This window comes from Fundulus heteroclitus, chromosome 5 (genome assembly GCF_011125445.2).
Source record: "Fundulus heteroclitus isolate FHET01 chromosome 5, MU-UCD_Fhet_4.1, whole genome shotgun sequence".
Lineage (NCBI taxonomy): Eukaryota > Metazoa > Chordata > Actinopteri > Cyprinodontiformes > Fundulidae > Fundulus > Fundulus heteroclitus.
The window spans coordinates 40,055,843-40,076,155 of NC_046365.1; the positions used below are offsets into that span (position 1 = coordinate 40,055,843).

At 39.6% G+C, this 20,313-nt stretch overlaps 1 protein-coding gene across 1 annotated transcript; it reads left to right on the forward strand.

Moving 5' to 3' along the window:
- Nucleotides 1–3,075: 3,075 nt before the first annotated feature.
- LOC105930592 (tetratricopeptide repeat protein 39B) lies at nt 3,076–18,908 on the forward strand. Its single transcript, XM_012868870.3, has 18 exons — nt 3,076–3,213; nt 3,850–3,881; nt 4,875–4,979; nt 5,754–5,885; nt 7,147–7,223; nt 7,385–7,514; nt 7,603–7,708; nt 10,483–10,548; nt 10,657–10,765; nt 10,844–10,911; nt 11,977–12,036; nt 12,118–12,279; nt 12,349–12,440; nt 12,522–12,642; nt 12,727–12,838; nt 12,913–13,030; nt 17,875–17,991; nt 18,158–18,908. The coding sequence occupies exons 1-18, from the start codon at nt 3,184–3,186 to the stop codon at nt 18,270–18,272; spliced, it is 1,752 nt and encodes a 583-aa protein (XP_012724324.2). The 5' UTR covers nt 3,076–3,183; the 3' UTR covers nt 18,273–18,908.
- Nucleotides 18,909–20,313: the final 1,405 nt, after the last annotated feature.

A 20,313-nucleotide genomic window follows, 5' to 3' on the forward strand; every position in this document is an offset into this window, starting at 1 on the left:
CCAAAGCACACCAGGAAGAATAAATGGCTAAAAAGAAAACAAAATCGAGGTTTTGAAGTGGCCTAGTCAAAGTCTGGACTTAAAAATTGCTGACATACAGGCATACCCTTTAGCAGGCTGTTAGTCCCTTGAACTTGGTTCAATTAAAGCAATTCTGCAAAGGAGAGAAGCCACAGTTCCTCCACAGAGACGAAAAACACTTTTTGCCAATTTTCACAACGCTTAATGTTAGTCATTGCTGCTAAAAGTGGCACACACAGTTATTAGATTTAGGGAGCATTTACTTTTTCCACATGGGGCCAGGTCAGTTTGAATATCTTACTCCCTTTAATGAATGAAATTGGCATCTAAAAAGTGTTTTCTGTTTATAATTTTTTTTGATGAATTGAAAGCTTTAAGTGCCTCAAAAGAGCAGAAAGGGAATAAATCTACGAGGTGGCAAATTATTTTTCACAGCACTGTATATGAATGCATTAATAAATCAAATATTTAGTATCACATCAAATAGTTAAATGTTATTTTAAATGTGATTTTTTGAGTAGAATTGGAGACTCCAGGCAGAACCCGGTAATGATCAGCAGTGAGATTTTCTCTAACCCTTAACACCACAGATTGACTCCTTGTCTTGGCTCCTACATGGCCCCTGACTGGGGTTAAATCCTTGTGGACGGATGGACGGGCAGGAAGACTGAAACCAGTCATGAACTTATCTTCCTGGTTCTTTTGGCCGGAAAACTCCAGCAGGTTGCGTCAGTAAATGTTTTAAAAGAAAAGATGCATTACGGCAAGATGAATCACAAAAACCACTGGAAAAAATTGTTTAGGCTGATGCATCACATGCCAGCAGATAATCAGAAATAAAGGAAACTCTAAGTAGGTCAGACTTTGTGTTGCCTTTGAGAAAGTTCAGTAATAACTCAGGGGATTTGTTCAGGGAAGCATTTTTCTCTTTGGCTTTCCACGAACTGGAACTAACATTTTGCCATTTTTTTTAAGTCATTGCATTTATCTTTGGCACATTACCTAAAGTTAATGATTCCATCTTATTTTTAAATTCTGGGGATTAAACAGAAAGATACAATGCAAAATAAAAACCAGAGGCACCAAGTTCTGCATCAACAAAATGCTAAATACAGTAAGATTGTAAGGATTTAATCCAATCCTAATTCTTACTTAATATAATATAATCCTTCAAAGATCAGTTAGGAAAATATTTTATTTGATATATAAATAATGATTTTTGTTTAGAGTTAATGAAATCCCAAAATTAAAATGTTTATAAGATCAACAAAACTGTTTTATTTCAAACAGAAACGGCAGTCTACTGAAAAGCATCTTAATTTCTATGCACTCGGTACTCAGTCAAGGCTCTGTTTCCATGGAGCGTGCCATGGAGGCCATCAGCTTGCACTGAAGAAACAGCACTAGAAATAAGTAAAATGTTCTTAGAATTAGAGTATTTGTCCTTGATTTGAGCAGGTAAATAAGATGATTTGCCAATGGAATAAGATTTTTGCACTTAAAATAGGAACAATTCATCTCAATCATCTTATTTCAACAGCAGGATGTCTAATTATCTTACTTTAGGGGTCAAAATACTCATTCCATTGGCAGATAATCGTATTTACTTGCTAAAATCAAGGATAAATATACTAACTTTAAGAACATTTTACTTATTTTTAGATTTGTTTTTGCAGTTTGTGGTTCTGCTGAGGTGTTCAGTAAGCCCAGCTTGCTTTCATAGCAGCCTTCTTGTCACCTCCAATGTGGGTTCTGGTATCGCTCATCTTCCCCTACCCTACTCCAGATTCTCTACGAGGTTCAGGTCCGGCCACTTTGCAGGCCAATCAAGCGCAGTACCACCACGGTCACTGGAGCAAGCTTCTGGTTCCTTTAGTCAGCGTGGGCCAGTACCAAGCTGCGCTGAATTCTAAGCAGCATCTTCATAAGGTTATCAGCATAAGGGAGGCTTGAAGAACTCTAAAATGTTCTGGCAAATGGTTCCATTGACTGTGGACTTCAGAAACCCCAGTGGACCAGAACCAGCAGATGACATGGTACCACAAATCATCACTGACTATGGAGACTTCACACCAACATGGATTCTGGGACTCTCAACTCTTCATCCAAACTCTGGAACTTTAATTTATGAATAAAATACAACTTTTACTTCCATCTGAAGAGGACTTTGGCCCACTGAGCAACGGTCCAGTTGTTCTCCTCCTCTGTCCAGGTGAGACGCCCAGGTGTAGGATTCGTCTGTGCGTTGGGGCTCTTGATGCTCGACTTCAGCCTCCGTCTACCCCTCATGAAGCTCCCTGAAATCCATGAAGGGCTTTTGCTTAACAATCCTGATCATGTGACGTTGTTCTCCATAGCGCTGGCCTGCGCTGACATGGGCTGAAAGGCCACTCAGAAAGGAAGAAGCCGGTACTCCTTAAGCAACACGAAGGAAAGAACATTATGTGGAAATATTAAAACATCAGGAAGTGTGCTGCAAAATTACTCTAAAAGTGACTTTAAGGACAACAAAGCTGACATTTTAGAGTTTTCATCATAAAAGTAATGATTTCAGTCCCATAGAAACTTGAAGCATGGGCCAAAATTCTAGCAAATTGTAGAAAAACACATGGACGGAACCCCAAAATGTTTGACCCAATTCATAAAGGCAATCTTAGAAAATACTACACAACTCTACAGAAGGTAAACTACTGAATTTAAATACAGAAAATATATATACCCTTTATATAAACACAAGACACACAATATTTTCTCTTCTGTTGTCACTGTTTGTGGGAAATGGTTGTTTTTTTATTTCCCACTGAAGCTGGAGAGCAAACAGTTATTGCGATGTTGTGTTTTTCATAAACAGCCTGTGTCACCCGGCTCATGAGGCTTCATTAGGATTTCAAGCCTCCCACCTTTAAAGTTTAGGTTGATTTTTGTTTTTAAGAAAGCAGGGACTATACCAAGTACACCAACCAGCTCACAGCCTTTCTGTTACAGAAAGCTGTGGGCTGAGCTTGTAAAACGGAGGCCCCTCCCGGCTTCGTAGATCATGATAAGAAGCGGGGACACAAACTTGTTTGTCTTTCTCACCAGAGTTTTGGCAGGGAAAGACATCCACCTCTCTTCCACCCTGGTGCCCCCTCTCTCTCTATCTCTTTAAGGTTCAGAGCTCAAATGGAGATGAACAATGGTGCATTCAACAAGGTGAGTTTTCCTTTTTAACCTAAATGTTATATAATTATTATAGATATTATAATATTAAATATTATAGATAATGTTCAGATTATGTTGCTGGTAAAAAATGGGGGTGGGGGGTGGTGGATCTAACAAAGTCACTTGTCATTGTTTGCAGCAGAATTTGCTTTTTGTGTGCCAAAGATCCCATAACTGTTAAGTTTTATTTTCACTAAAACCGTTTGTGTGTAATATGTTTCATAATGTCTTATCATGTTAATTCCTCTATATTTATTACTGTCTCTAAAGTATATCGATATTATTTCATTACTGGTGTATTCAAGTTTATTCCCCTTAGGTTAGTGTTTTTCTTTTCCCCTTAGTGAAGTGTTTCCTTGTGTCTTAGATCAGGTACTCTGTGTTAATTAGTCTCCCTCTCTCAGTCTCCCTGCTTACCTCCTGCCTCAGCTTCCCCTCTTTATCCTTTGATTAACTTTCCCATGTCATCCTCCACACTTCCCTCTATATCTATGTTCACTGCTGGACATTTTTCTCTACACTTGTTTCATAATGTGCAGAAAGTATCCTCTTGCATCATGGAAAAGCCACGCTTTGATATGTTTGTCCAATTCTCTGAACTCTGGGCGTCTCTGTGTGGGTTTTTAGGTGGACTGGGAACATGTGAGCGAGGATGAGATGTAAGTAGAGATACAGTTCTCCAAATATGCATTACTTTTAGTGAACAGTCACACCAAGCATCTTATACAGAAAAAATTATTTAAATAGTAATTCCTTTGACCAAGTGCTGCTGTGCAAAAGTTCTAAACCTGACAAACTTTTTATTATTTTATCTTCCTAAGTTTCCCAGATCGTTACATTTTTATGCCTTCTGAAGCTCTTCGAGATTTTATTTAGACTTAGTGCTGCTTCTTTCTTATATTTTATGTCCAGTCACTTGTATACGTAATGCTAAAGGCCATGTGGTGATGTGAATAAAATCCCTGTTCAGAATTAACATGAAGGAGATCTGTGGTCTTTATTCATTCAGTCGTTATGAAAACCGATACAGTCCCTGGAAAGTGTGCATTCTGTTATAAACTAGTCGGAGAAAAACTGTTTTCTTCCACAGATCTGACTTAGAGGCAGCCTTCAGGAACGAGTCCACAACACCTGGATCAATCCTGCCTGCTGCTATCTCTGCTCCTCAGCCTTCTCTCTCTGAGACTAAACCAAATTAGGCCTTCAACTGCACAACTTCACAGTCGACCTCGGATAAAACCTCCTTAACCTTTTATAAACTTTTGTCAGGCTTTTGCCATTTAATAAAGCAAGACTAGGAAAGAAATTCTACTCAGCCTAAGATTTCAACTAACAGCTCTGTAGGAATCACCCAGCTGCAGCCAAGATCCTATTAAGTGATTCTCAACAAGTTTGAAGTTAACATGGCAATAAATTATGTTTTTTTGACAGAAAATGGTGAAAGAGCGCCCTGATCATTGATCTGGAATTACTGATTAAGACTTTATTTAAACTAAAGGAAAGTTTACGATCTTTTAGTAAAAACAGTAAGCAAACAAAATGACGGACAGACAACGTTAGACTTGTGTGCAGAATTGTGAGAGTCATGCAGGAGACTCCGGTTCTCCTGTAAGCACGCTTTGGTGTGAATTTTTGATCTCGCTCCAATTTAGGCCACTTCAGCTGGATTTGGAGACGGCGCTGGAGGAATGTAACGTTGCCCTCCATCTGTTTCTGAACAACAGGTTCGCAGACGCTTTGGCTGCATTAGAACCCCGGTAAGTCGCTGATGTTCATGCTGGAATCTAGAACATTTAAAATAAAACATCAGTAATCTTGCCAGCTGATAATTTTTGATCGCCTATGTGTTTTTGACCGTGAGTTTTCAGTAGTTTAGAGTAACAGGTTGAAAAACATTCGTAAAGGCTGGACAGTTTAGAAATACTTCGAACAGCATTGAATCCATCAATTAAATCAGTTTTCTCAATTAACTGGAAGACTGCAATTTGCCTGCTCTACAGATCTTCTGTTTCCAGTCTCAGAAATCCTCATTTGTTGGGATAAAGTCTTAAGAGTTCTGGTGGAAGATAAATCTCAGCATTATCCTGCCCTTTACTGCCCATATGCTGCAGGGCAACAAACACAATAAGAGCTGATCACATCAGTGTAAATCTGCATGTTAGTCAAAGTCCACCCACATTGGAGGAGAGACCTTTTTTTCTTTTTTAAAGGGTGATAACCAAAAGCATTGCTGGGATCTCTAAATGTTATCTAACCACAAAGTACACAACACAAGCTGCGTACTGGATCCCCAAACATGTGATTTAATCCCTGGTTTTGACACAAATGAGAATAAAAACTGACTGATTTCCTCCTTGAGTAAAAGCTCCCTCCAAAAAAAAAAAAAACTGCACAATTTTAACACCCGGTTTCATCTTTTTACATGTTTGACCGTCTGAATGTCTTCAGTGGCTGCATCCAGATACTGAACGCTGCCTTTCATTTTAAATGCCGTTTGATCTTATTTTACTGAGGCATTGTTTTTCCTTCAGGAGGAGCCACAGCATGTATCATGCTATGGGCTACAGCAGCATCTTATTGATGCAGGCCGCTATGACCTTTGACCCCAAGGACATGGACGTTGCCATGACGTCCCTGAAGGAAGCTCTGCACACCTGCCAGAGGTACGGCTTGACAAAGCATCAGCAAATTAATTTTTCCACTGATGACAGAATTGAACAATGTGCTAATTTTCCCACATTACTGGACTGAATCGTAGAATGAATTCATTACATGTTAATAAAGGTATACCTGGTAAAAACTATTAGTATATTAGTACAGATAACACAATAAAATAAGAATATTGATCTGACACTAACAGACTATAAAGGTTCTCGTGCTGATTAGAATAGCTACATGTTTAGGATTTAACAGATTAAATGATATCAACAGTACGCCGCTGTTATTCTCCATCAGCACTGAGCATCTGAGGAGAACCCAGGTTTACGTGCTAATCCTGACATTCAGTTCATCTTTATGCAGTTTCAGAAAACATAATTCAAAGTAGGTGGGCAAAAAAATCAAATTAACAGGGAGAACAATTATTGTTAGTTTGTTTTAAACAAGCTTGAAGTTTAGCCTAAATCTTAAGCTAGAGCCTTCATGGGTCTTAGCTAAAATAACCAGCTTATCATTCAGTCCTGACTCGGATTTATGTCATGCCAAAGCTTGACGTGCTGGTATGTTTGAATCCTTCCGCATCTCTGTCGTCATCTTTGTCACCAGTCTTTAGTCTCCTAAGACAGAGATGTTAGGTGCACAGCATCATCATTCAAACCTTTTCAGTTAATTTCTCAACTCTGCAAAGGATGTCCAACAGGCCAGGAAAACTAATGTTTGAGGAAAAGGGCTGATTTCTGCCGTTTGTTGGGAAGATTTTTAACATTATAGAGCTGTTATAATCAGATGTGACAGGAGGCTATGATCCTGTGTACCCAGCAAGGCTTTGACCACACTCCACAGTTTACTGTGTCCCTCTTTGCACAAAGATCAAATAAATCATCTTTTTTAGAACCTAATGCAGATAGGCATTACACAGGATCCGGTTGTCTGCTGTTTGTGAGCCATGCAATCAGGATGTTCAGTATCCTAGATTAAATCTATTGATAAATACTTGATCTACAGCCAAGTAAAAAACAATCAACTTATAAATAACTAATGAAGCTGCTTAATAGTTACACAAATAGTTTTAAGAAGTCTAAATCTTAAATATCTTTCATTTGAAGTTGAATGACATAATTACCTCATTAATATTTTGCAACACAATCTCAAGCGAAACTTAATTTTACCTGATTTCAAAACCCGCCTGCCGTTGAAAAGTTGATTTTAAAATATTTTACGATGAAGTATTTGCAATGCTTTAACACAGCTTATTTCCGAACTTAGATTTCGGAGGAAAACGGGAATAATGGAGAGCTTGGCCAACTTTTGGCACGGACAAACTGTTGACACTTTGACAGAAGGTGAGTGGACAATTGTGTCCTCAGACTTCTCCCATTAATTAATACAATATGTTCATTTCTGAAAGGAAATTTTACATTTTCCAGCAAAAAGACACGTTGTGGTATTTCTGCTGGTATGTGCACGTCTTTTTTATTTTATTCTTTGCATGTCTTATTGACAGAGGAGATGCACGCTGAGCTCTGCTACGCCGAAGTCCTGATGCAGAAGGCAGCGCTAACGTTCCTGGATGAAAGCATCATCGGCTTCATCAAAGGAGGGATGGGAATGAGGAACAGTTATCTCATTTACAAGTAAAAAAAAAAAAAATACACTCTTAAAACAAAAAACTAAATAATTATTTTAGTTCTGTTAAGCTGATACATCATGTCTCCAAAATAGGAATTGTCAGGCCATGGAAAATGCTATAGAAGATGCAGAAAAAGAGAAGAACACACACATTCATTTTCGAGGTGGTGTCAACATGGGAATTGGATCATTCAACCTGGTAAGAAGTGAACAAAGCAAAACTTTTTCATTTAATTCATACAGAACTTTTCATTGTTTTAAGCTGCTCCTAATATCTTTGTATTTTGTTGAATGGTGCAACACTTTCAAGGTGATCTTGATCAATAGGTGTTTGTTTTTTTTGAAGGTTTTCTACAGCTTTTCTTTGGACACTGGCAGCATTTTCATTTGTTATCTGTCCACTCCTTGGATTAAAGGATAAAGGACTAAACAAGTTTTGGAGCTGAAAAAAATCAGCTGAAGAAATTAAAACAAATCATTGTGTGTCAATGGGAAAAAAAATGAAAAGACCTCCTGTAGTTCAGGGATAAAAGAAAGAAGCAACTACCAAAATTGTAATAGAAATCTTCAGATAGTCTGAAGAACCACTGATCAAGAGCATTGCAAGAGAATAGACAGAACTGGGGTGGGGGGAAAACATTTGTCTTTTCCAGCTGAGATGGAGGTCTGTGGTCAAAGCTCATAAAATGTGCAGCTGTGGAGGACACGGATAGAAGCTGGAATATACAATGAAAATAAGCACAATATACAGGGGAGAAACATAAATGATACACAGCATTGAGTTACTTTACCAAGAGATGGTTTGTTCTCACAAGATCCACCACAACCTGAAAAGTTTATATGAAAGTCAAGGAAATATCACATTATGCTGCAAACTTGGATCCACACATTCACTTATGATTAACTGTAAACAATAATGGTGGAGTCAAGCTAACAGCCCCACAGAGCAGGTAAAACTCAAACATCCAACATCAAAAACATCTGAACTCAAAGCCACCCTGACAAGCCCACACTTCCAAATCTAATCACATTTAGACGGTGAGTCAGTCAGGAGTTCCTCTCTCCCTCTAACCACTTCTTTATAATCTGACTCTCACAGATAAACTCTTATCTCCACAGAAAAAGGCCACATTATGACGCTATATTTAGTGTGTTTTTGCTTTGGCAAGAAGCTGACATAACTGAGAAGGACAGCAGATTTTCAGCGGGAATAAAAATCAGAATACAGGTATATGGGCAAGGCAGGTTTATTTATGTATAACAAGATTATTCAAAGTGCTGTACATGAACAGAAAAACATTACAGAGGAAAATATCACATAGAAAAAGAAAAAAAAAACATTATATTAACAAAGGAATAAGCTAGGTAAGACCTTGACCAGACTAGTTTCACTGGACCAAGCTTAATCACTAACATTCAAAGCTTAATTATTTCTATTCATACATTAACAAACATATAGAAAGTATAAAATCACAGTACTCAATTGTTTCAACAAGAACAACAAGAAATAACCTGGGGAAATTCTTTGGCAGGTTTTTGATCTAAAGTGGTTTTGTCAACTTTTCTAAAGCTACAACTAGAATAAAATTTTTATTGCAATAAGAATAAGCTAAGTAAATCATTGACTAGACTTCTTTAGTTTCACTGGAACAAGTTTCATCACTCATTGTTTTGAATAATAAGAGGAAATAAACCGGGTAAATCCTTGAGGGTTTCTGATCTGAAGTATTTTTGTTAAACTTTTCTAAGAGCTACAATTAAGTAGACTTCTTTTTGTTTCATTGTCATTAAAATAAGTAAGTAAATCCTTCAATTTACAACTTAAGGTCTGACCTTTCTGACACTACAGCTAAAACAGGAAGCAGCAGAATAAAGGAAACGCGCAGCGGCGATGGTGTGTGTGCGTGTATGTGTTTTAGGGTAATCATGTGTGTGTTAGTGTACGTCTGTGAACTGTGCCAAATAGCACCCGCAGCCATAGTCATTGATAGTGATGCAACATATTCAGGCCGTTCAATAGCAGTCTGTTCCAGGTTATATGTAAATAGCACGGAATAACCCTCACATAGTTCAGGCAGCCTTGATATGCGCTGAAACAGCTGTAGATGTTTTCAGAATTTCTGGATACTCAAGGTAACCGGCAGCTCCAAAAAGCAGAAATCCTGTTATCATGAATACAATTTTGTACGAATTTTCAACATCCTCGACCGACAAAATAGACAGACACACGATCCTGCAAATGTCCCGCGGGGGCAAAGAGGCTCTCCTTCACCGAGTCTTCTCGTTGAGAAGATTTGATCTATTTGTTTTGAGAATCCAGCTGACCAGATCAATAATTTACAATTTGGAAGAAATGTGATAAGAAGATCCATAAAGACTGATAGAAGTAAGGCGGATACGGGGGAGGGAGAGGAGAAAGGAGAGGAGAAAGAAAAGCGTCCGCCTTCTCCAAGAGCAGGAAGAAAAAAAATATATAGACATAGCAATACAAAAACATGAACAACTTTGTGCAAAAATAACAATGAGTTAAACAGCATGGGTCTGGGCTTCTTGTGGAGTTTTCAAGATGCTTGGAACTGATGGTGAACCTGATAGCGTGACCTGCTTGCGGATTCTTTCAGCGGCGACATGGCAAATGTCATCGAGCGCATCCTGACCCAGCTGAACGCTCTGAAGTTCACATCCTTATTTCCAACACACATGCACTATTCAAGTCAGGAGCAAATCAAAAGCTAGACTGAAACGACAGCAACTGACGTTCCACAAAATTCCTTAATTCCCTCATGAGAAACGTATGTCTGTCTAAACAGTGCTAGCGCAGCTTAAGATTGACTCTTTCTTGAGAAGTTTTAAATGATTCTCCAAAACTGAGATTATACGATGCTGACTGTTAAAACTACACTCCATAACGAGCTGCTTTTCTTGCAGTAAATTCAGAGTAACCACCTAGTTTTATGTGTTGTCCATCATCAGATACTGTCCATGCTGCCATCCAGAGTCCTCCGTCTCATGGAGTTTCTGGGCTTCTCTGGAGACAGGGTAGGAGACGTCCCTCTCTGCACTTCAGCAGCTTCTCTTTGTGATGATGTAGTATCTGTGTGACCACGTTAAAGGGTTTTAATGTGTATTATTCAAACCACTTTGCAGGAGCTGGGTTTGTCGCAGCTGAGAGAGGGGGCAGCGAGCAACAGCCTCCGTTCCATCCTCAGCACCTTGACGCTGCTCATGTTTCACCTCTACATGAGTGTGATACTTGGTGAGATAACTTTTTCAACGTGAAGCAGAATATCAGACGCTTGGAGACGGTAGTGTACTGAAACTGATGCTCCCGCAGGTACTGGTGAAGGAAACCTTCCCGAGGCTGAAGCTCTGCTAAAACCGTATGCTGATAAGTTCCCGAATGTAAGCGCCTCTGATCTTCCTGACAAAGATACAGTCGTGGCAAAAAGAAGGTTTCAACATCCGCTAATTTACAAGGAGAAAACTAAGTGCACCCCATGATTCAACGCTTTGTAAACTCACTTTAACTTCAGTTTCTTCCTGGCTTTATACGTCTGAAGCATCCCTTCAGTTCAGAGAGGGATGAACACACTGGTTTCTGCAAAGCTCCTTTAAAGTCGTACAACAGGTTGTTGTACAGGTTGAGGTCTGGACTTTGACTAGGCCACTTATAAGGCCATTCGGTGGTAGATTTGCTACTGTGTGAGAGTTCGATATCCTTTTGATCAGCGTGTTCAGGACAGCATTTAGGGCTTACATTTAACTCTAGAAGGTTTTAAAGAGGCCTCCCAGGACCTTTGGCTGCAAAATAAACCCAAATCATTACCCAACCATCACCGTTTTTTTAAAGTTGCTGTGAGCTGTTTGTATCTGTTATCTGTGATTAGCTTCCTCCAAACATGGTGTTGTTCAGAATACCCAAAAATCTCTGCTATGTTCCATTTTGTTCAAAGGAGATTTTTCCAGGAATGTTGAGGTTTATTCAGCTGCAACTTAGTCTAAGCAATGCTGTCATATTCTTTGTTGAAAGAAGAGGCTTTTTCCATCAACCTTTCCCAGCTTTTTTAAACTGTTCTCCTTGCAGACTCTGAGGGCATTTTAGACGTTTTTTGTCAGGAGAATGTTGATGTTAAAACAAATTTGATATGACTGTTGAACCCTTCCCAGACTGACGGGCAGCAGCAGTTGCCTGTCGAAGGGCAGTGCTGATGTCTTGCCATCTTGGCATTACGGTAATCCACACCTGTATGTTCCAGATTCTGCCCAAACATTTGGTTTTACATAGAGGTGGTTGTACTGATGGCGACTGCAGCTTATAAGCAGCACTTGATATTAGTTATACTTGGTATTTACCATGATTATATTCACAGACATGGAAACTTTCTGATTTTTCACGACTGAATTAACTAATTATTTTTGTATTCTGGTCAAGAAACTGGACTGAATCTTAGGTACATTTTTCCACAGGGAGCCCTGATGCTCTTCTACACTGCCAGAATAGCTGTACTTAAAGGGAACTTCACATTTGTAAGTGTTTAGTGTCTAATTGAACACTCTTGTTGCTGTAAATGAAAGCTAATATTCAGGGAGTTTTTGCTCTCTCTGCAGGCTCAGGAGAAGTTCCTGGCGTGTATAGCGACCCAGGAAGAGTGGCGTCAGATTCACCACCTGTGTTACTGGGAGCTGATGTGGGCGTACTCCTTTGAGCAAAACTGGATCGAGGCGTATCGATACGCCGACCTGCTCTGCAAGGAGAACAAGTGGTCCCAGGTATCATCCAGAACTTTTTCCACCTTTTTTGTTGTGCCAGCATGTTATAATGTTGCTGTTGTCTCGCAGGCCACATATGTATATCAGAAAGCTGCCATCTTGAGCATGCTTCCAGAGGAAGACGTAACCAAGCTGGGAGAAAATGTAGTGGCACTGTTCAGGTAATGAAATGAACGACGCCTCGCCTTTATCGTTCTGTTGTTGTGCATTTTGAAATGAACTAAATGGACTTTGGTTTGCAGGCAGGTGGATGGCCTCAGATTAAGAATAGCAGGAAAATCAATTCCAACCGAGAAGTTTGCTGCAAAGAAGGCCCAGAGATACTCCTTCCCCAAGCCCCTGAAGCTCGTGGTCCCTGCTTTGGTCAGAACATGTGCAAAAATCTTTAAGTAAAAACTGTAAGCTTGTTTTATCTTCTACAATACTCATCAAAATCATCCTCAACAGGAAATGATGTATGTTTGGAACGGCTTCGCAGTAGTCGGCAAAAGGCCCGAGCTGACTGAGAGCATCTTATCGACTCTGGAGAAAGCAGAGGAGCAGCTCAGGAATGAATCAGGTGAGATGGCAGAAGTAAAACTGAAAGATGAACCCGTTTGGGTGAAACTAACTAAAAGCCTGTGTGATGTGCAGCTCCATCAGAGTACCACATGGATGACCTGTGCGTGGTGCAGATGTTGAAGGGCCTGTGTTTAACGCAGCTGGGACGCCTGGTTCAGGCTGAGATCTGTTTCAATTTTGTCATTTCCAGGTGAGTTTATATCGTTATCATTATTAGGCATGCACCAACAGGAAAATATGGGCCGGTATCATTTTCCGATATTAATATTGGTGTTATGTCCAACAACAAATATTTACCGATATGTGTGTGTATAAATACACAAACATTTACATTTGTGTAATGGTTAAATTTTGTAAAGGTTTTACCGACTGAAAACAAGTCTAGCTGAATTTTTGAATGCGATTTATAGTCTAGACTTACACGTTGCTTTTTTTTATCTCTGCGTCATTTAAAACCCCCACAATGCATCTCTGTCACTTTAACATAACCGCTTCGACCCCCCTCACCTCGCCCTCTTTAAACATAGACAATGGGGGCAACTAGAGGGAAATAAACATTGGTTGTTAATATCGGACTGATACCGATGAATGACTAACCTTGGCCGATACCGATGTTAATGCCGATATATCTTGCATCCCCAATCATTCTAAGAAATTAAGTCACCTACTTTTTATTTTATTAAAATTAAATTTAAAAATACCTGAATTTGTGGTGTTTTGTGTGTTTTAGTCAATTGTCTTACAGTATCTGTGTTCATTTATTTATGTTCAGTGCATTTTGACAGGACATCTTGAGTTCCCTGAGAAGTTTTAAACAGTATTATTTTATGACATTTTGCATTTTAAGCCGCCAAGCATTATTATGATCTTGATCAATTTCTCTCCAGGATGCATTTTCGCTCTCACTTTGACAGTTTTTCTTTCTTCATTCATGTATCTGACCATTTTGATTATATAAAAATATTGAAAGACCTAAAGGGTTGTCTGTAAGAACTATAAAAAAGTAGTCCAACAAAGACCCTTCAGTCAATAAATCAAAACTTTATTTGTAAAGCGCTTTATCACACCATAAGGCACCCAAAGTGTTGTATAGCTGAATAAAAATACAATATAGACCTACTGGTCGTGCTCTCTGGAGTTAAAACTAGCGTTAAAAATATGAGTCTTTAAATAATATTTAAGTTAATTAGAAGATCTGGCTGACCTCACAGAAAGAGGGAGACCTTTTCAGAGTGTAGGAGCTGTAAAGGCTCCTTCACGCCGTCTTGTCCCCATTAAGAGACAGCAGCTGAATTTTCGACCACTTGGAGACGGGGGACTGGTCAATCCTGCTATAAAGGGAGTAGCAGTTATGAAGTCTAGAAAAGATTATGCCGTAAATTACTCTTTCACCTTCATCATGAGGAAGACAGGGCCTGACTTTGTTGATTAACCTCAGAGGATAAAAACTGGACTGGACTACAGCACTGACCTGTATGTAAGACGTGAAGTTATTGGAAAAATAAGCCCATGGCTCCTAATAAAAGGAGAATCAGATGAGTCCAAGGAGTCAAAAGACCTGCTGTATCCTGTCAGCAGATCTGTTTTCCCAAACACAATGAGTCCTTTTTACTTTCATTTAGTAGTGTAAGTTCGGCTCCATCCATGTTTCAACATCCTGTAAACATTTCTGCAAATTATCTATACACAGGACTCCACTGGATTGTAGAAGTAAATCAGTCTGGATGTCATCTGCATAAAATGACACCTAGGCACTATTGGTACCACCTTGCTGCTGCTTAACTCTGTTACTATCAGCACTTGTCATAAATTCACTAAAAATGTGTCTGAGACACACCGCTGTTCTTTGCTAAGTTCTCTGTTGTCTATAGATGCAACGCTGGGTGTAAATATTTTTGTGAACGGCTGTATAACCCTTCTCAGATTGATGCGAAGCAGCTCTAAGGTAATTGCTGATGCCAAGACTATTAATCCCATACATACAATTCCCAATTAAAGCATAAAATATTTTAAGACAATTAAAAACATTTCTTTATTCTACAAGTAGAAATTACAAGCTCGGTTATACCTTTTGTCTTTTTACCTCAACGTAACTGTACAAAACATTATAGTTAAGTGCAGAAAGTGTATAAAAGATATCTTAAATGTACTGTCATATTCAATAAATTACAATATTATTGAAAAGGTAACTAAGGAAAACACATTACATAGATCAACACAGACTGATTACATTTTAAAGCCTTTATTTTTGTTAATTATGATTTTTTTCCCCCATCTGCAGCTAATAGAAAGAGCATTTAGGATCAGGTTATTAGTGCCTCAGTGTTAGGAGCTTTTTATGCTAAAATGATTCACATGTCACACTTAAGTAGCTTAACAAAAATATCTGTAAAATACATACATATACTCATAAAAACACATTTTCTTCCAGTTATTCTATTTGGGTTGCAGTGGTAGGAGGTCCAGCAGGAGATAAACACTCTCCAGTCTGACGAATCAACGCCTTCCTAAGATTGAAGGGTAATCCAGTCCCTCCAGGAAGTTCTGGGTCTCTCTTGGGGTCTCCTCCCAGTGAGTGTACCTAGAAAACCTCCAAGGAAAGTTTCCAGAAAGCATCCTGATGAGATGCCTGAACCACGTCAACTAAAACCTTTCAATGCGAAGGAGCAACAGGTTTTCTCTATATTTCGAAGAGTAAATCTAACCATCCAACGGAGGAAGCTCATTTCAGCCTCTTGTTTACAGGATCTCATTCACTCAGTCATAATATGTTTCATAACCATAGATGAGTTGAATGATAGACAGACTGCTTTGTTTTTTGGGTCAGGTCTTTATTTACCATGACAGACTGGAACAGTACCTGCGTCACCGCAGATGAGTCTCTAATCTATCCATCCATCTCCTGTTGCGTATTACTATCACTCTTGAACTAAACACCAAGATACTCGAACTTCCCCAACTTTAGGTAGAGACTTTTTCCTGACCCAGAAGGGGCAATCCATCTTTTCAAGCCTGAGAACCATGACCTCAGACTGAGTGGAGCCAACTCTGATCTGCGCTGCTTCACACTAAGCCAGGATCTGCTCCAGCACGCACCGAAGGGCAGTAAACAGTAAATGGACTCGGGGTCATACTGACCACTCAAAGAGCTTTTACACGACAGGAACATTCACCCAGCCACGTTCTCAAATACACGCATTCATATACCAAAGCACGGACTGGTAGAAAACCTGAGGTTAAGTGTTTTGCCCAAGGTATAATCGATATGTAGCATTTGAAGATGCAATCAACCCCAACTCTTAGCTGTTCCCTCTAATTAACAGCTCCTCCTTCATGGCTTGAAAATGCCAACAGAAGCCCCTCATTCACCAGAAGATGAGACCCTGAGGTTGGTGACAACTCCAACAGTGATGGACTCACCTTGCCCCAAGTTCCAGCAGACTCTGCCTCCTCCCCAGAGGACAAGGTGGTATAATTAAGGAGATCCCAAAGGTGCTCCTTCCACCACCTGACAATATCGTCAATCCAGGGCTAGAGTTCCTCCATCAAACCAAACTCTCCATGGGGGGTCCCTGTTTTTCCTTTCTGAGCAGGGAATGACTGAACTTCCTAGAGGTCAACAGAAGGTCCTTCTCAATAACGTCTGTGAATGCAAAGCTGACTCCTTGCTTCCAATAACTGTCAGGTTTCTCAGGAGTCTCCAGAGCCAACCGACGCCTGAATGTTTTCTTCTTTGACTAACGGGTTCACAGGTTGCCATGACATCCATCTGTCTATCATCATCCATCCATCCATCCATCCATCCATCCATCCATCCATCCAGACATTTATTTATCCATTCATCCACCCATCCACCCATCCATCCACCCATCCATCCATACAGACATTTATCTATCCATTCATCCACCCATCCATCCATCCATCCATCCTTCATCCACCCGTTCATCCATCCATCCATCCATCCATCCATCCACCCATTCATCCATCCATCCATCTATTAATTCATCCATTTATCCATCCATCCATGCATCCATTCATTCATCCATCCATTCATCCACCCATTCATCCATCCATCCATCCATCCATCCATCCATCCATTCATTCATCCATGCATCCATCCATCCATCCATTCATCCATACATTCATTCATCCATCCATCCATCCATTCAAGCATCGATCAATCCATCCATCCATCCATCCATCCATCCATCCATCCATCCATCCATCCATCCATCCATCCATGCATGCATCCATCCATCCATCTATTCATTCATCCATTTATCCATCCAGACATTTATCTATCCATTCATCCACCCATTCATCCATCCATCCATCCATCCATCTATTCATTCATCCATTTATCCATCCATCCATGCATCCATTGATCCATCCATCCATCCAACCTTCTATCCGTTCATCAATAAATTCATGCATCCATCCGGACATTTATCTATCAATGCATCCATTCAACCATCCATCCATCCATCCATCCATCCATCTATACATCAATTCATGCATCCATTAATCCCTTCAAGCATTCATCAGTTCATGCATCTATCCATCCATACATCCATACATCCATCCAACCTTCTATCCGTTCATCGATAAATTCATGCATCCGTCCGGACATTTATCTATCTATGCATCCATCCATTCAAGCATCCATCCATCCGTCCGTCCGTCCATCCATCCATCTATACATCAATTCATGCATCCATTAATCCATTCAAGCATTCATTAGTTCATCCATCCATCCATCCACACATCCAGGGTCAAAGGAGGGCTGGTCCGTATCTCCGGGTACAACCCGGACAGACCACCACCACTACGGCGGTAAAAGACTCCAGAAGGCTTTGATCAACACCACGTCAAATGATTACAAGAAAATCTGTCTGCTTGGAATAAAAACATTAAGAAAACATCAAATGTAAACACGTACTGAACTGTCAGTTCAAAACTGATTGAAACATCTGGCTACGATACTGGCTGCTGCCAATGACCAGACCTTCTGTTGTTTCTTTATCTTTCCTGCAGTGAGAAGGACATAAAGCATGAGACCTACCTGGTGCCATTTACCATGTACGAGCTGGGTTTACTGCACAAGCTGAGAGGTGACATCAATGCGGCCATCATGGTCATCGAAAATGCAAAGTAAGTGTTTTCAGATCTTTCTTTTAGGGAAGCTGACCCTAGGCTTAAAGTAATAACCTATCAGAGATGTTAATAAGCTCAAACTAAAAGGCACAAACTTAATGACCTGTTGGTGCAAGTCACAGCTAAAAGACAAACGGGTGACAACAGGTGATCTTGTTTGCAGGACGAATTACAGAGACTACAGCATGGAGTCCAGACTGCACTTCCGCATCCATGCAGCTCTCAACACCATGGGCTCGTTTGAAGCCAAGCTTCCTCCGTCACGTACGCCGGCTTGAAAGACTGAAAGCTGGGCGGAGGTGGTACTTAAAACTGTATTCAAATCTTCTCCATGTCTCTGAAGCCATTGGCTTTCATTTTTGTTGTCGGACAAGACTTGGAGTTGCAACTCTGTGTAATTTATAAATATTTGAGTGTAAAAATGTACTGAATAATGCCGATGTATTAAATATTACACTAACCATAAACATAGGAAAGAATGTACTTAAAAATAAATAAGGCAACAGTTTACAGCCATCGCCTGTATTTAATTCCGCGAGTTAAGAGGAAATGATCACTGCTTTGATAAACACAAATATATTTATGTGAGGGGAAGTGCAGTGAAGGTTTCTTTTAGCTTTCTGAGACTTGACTCTGAACAAATGTGGGGCTTTTCCTGAGATGCTGAAGCCATTTCTTTTAGGTGAGTTTCAGCTGAGGTTGCTGGTTAATTGCACTCATGCCTGTTTAAACAGATGAACAGAGCAAAGGTGGACAGACATGGAGCATGGATCGTCCACATGGCCTGGTCTAGCGCTTCATCCTCAGTAGACTCTTGTGTTGCTGTTTCCTTCTTTGCATTCGATATAAAGCGCCTGTTGGTCTGATGAAAGTCAGATTTATTACAATTGTTATTAAACAATGATTTTAAATGATTGAAAAGTCATTATGTGTTGTTTCCTGGTATTTTATGCAGTGGCAACTTTGATCACTGCTTTACTTGACTTTTATTTGCTTTGTTTATAAAAAGGAAAAATAAAACACAAATTGTTGTTTTTATTTATTTTGTACATCTTTTAATATGAACATACATCTTTACATCTATAGCTACATGCTCCACTTAGCTCAGATTATAACAAACAACAAGATCAGTTTTCATAACTGTGCGGATGACACAGGGCTCTATGTTATAATGTCACCAGGTGACCATAAACCTATTAGAGCATTGGCTAGATGCATAGAACACATCAATACATGGATGTGCCATAAGTTTCTTCAGCTGAATAAAAGCAAAACTGAAATAATTATAAAGGAGGATCGATCAAGAGTTAGCACACATCTTCAATTTACTACAGCTGGAAAACACAGATCAGAGCGAAAATCTGTGAGTAGTGATGAACTCAGACCTGAACCTCCATCTAAAGACAATTACAAAGTGGACCTTCTAGCACCTGAAGAACATTTCCAGGATTAAAGGACTGATGTCTAAAGGAATTGGAAAAGCTAATCCATGCGTTTATCTTTGGTAGAATTCATGCATGCTCAGTATGAGGGATTGCTGCAAAGCCATCAACAATGCAGACGACTGTCCACTGTGGCTCTACGCTCTTTCAGGAGGAGTGAATGCTGCTTGGAGAGACTTGATGCAACCTGCTGGGTTTCCTTAGAGAGGAAACTTTCTGACCAACCTGGAGGATCTGATGGAATCTGACTTTGTAAAGACCCTTCAGACGACATGTTTCATGAATTGGCACTATATAAATAAAATTGAATTGAACTGAATTAAAAAGTGGATCAGACAGCTGCAGCTGATCCAGAACGCTGCTGCCCGCGTCCTCACTAAGACTAAGAATGTAGAGACATGGACCCAGTTCTGAAGTCCTTCCATGGCTCCCTGGATCTCAGAGAATAGACTTTAAAATACTTCTGTTAGTCTATAAATCCCTGAATGGCTAAGCACCTAAATACATGGAGAAGCAGCATTTAGTTCCTATGCTCCACTGATCTGGAACAAACTCCCATAAAACTGTAAAGGTGCTGAAAGCCTGAGTTCCTTTAAATCAAGATTAAAAACACATTTGTTTAGGATTGCCTTCGGCTGTTCTAGTTAAACTGGTTTAATGAAAAATAATTAGTTAAACTTTGCAGTCCAACTGTTTTTAAAATCAGTAATATTTGCTTTTAGTTTCTATTTCCAATCTTTAATTTTGTTTTAATTTTCCTACATTTTATTCCTACAGTGTTTTTTTTTTTTTTTTGCTTTTATTCTGTTTTTATTTTTCCTATGTTTTAATCATGTAAAGCACTTTGCAATGCCCTTATACTGAAATGTGCTATACA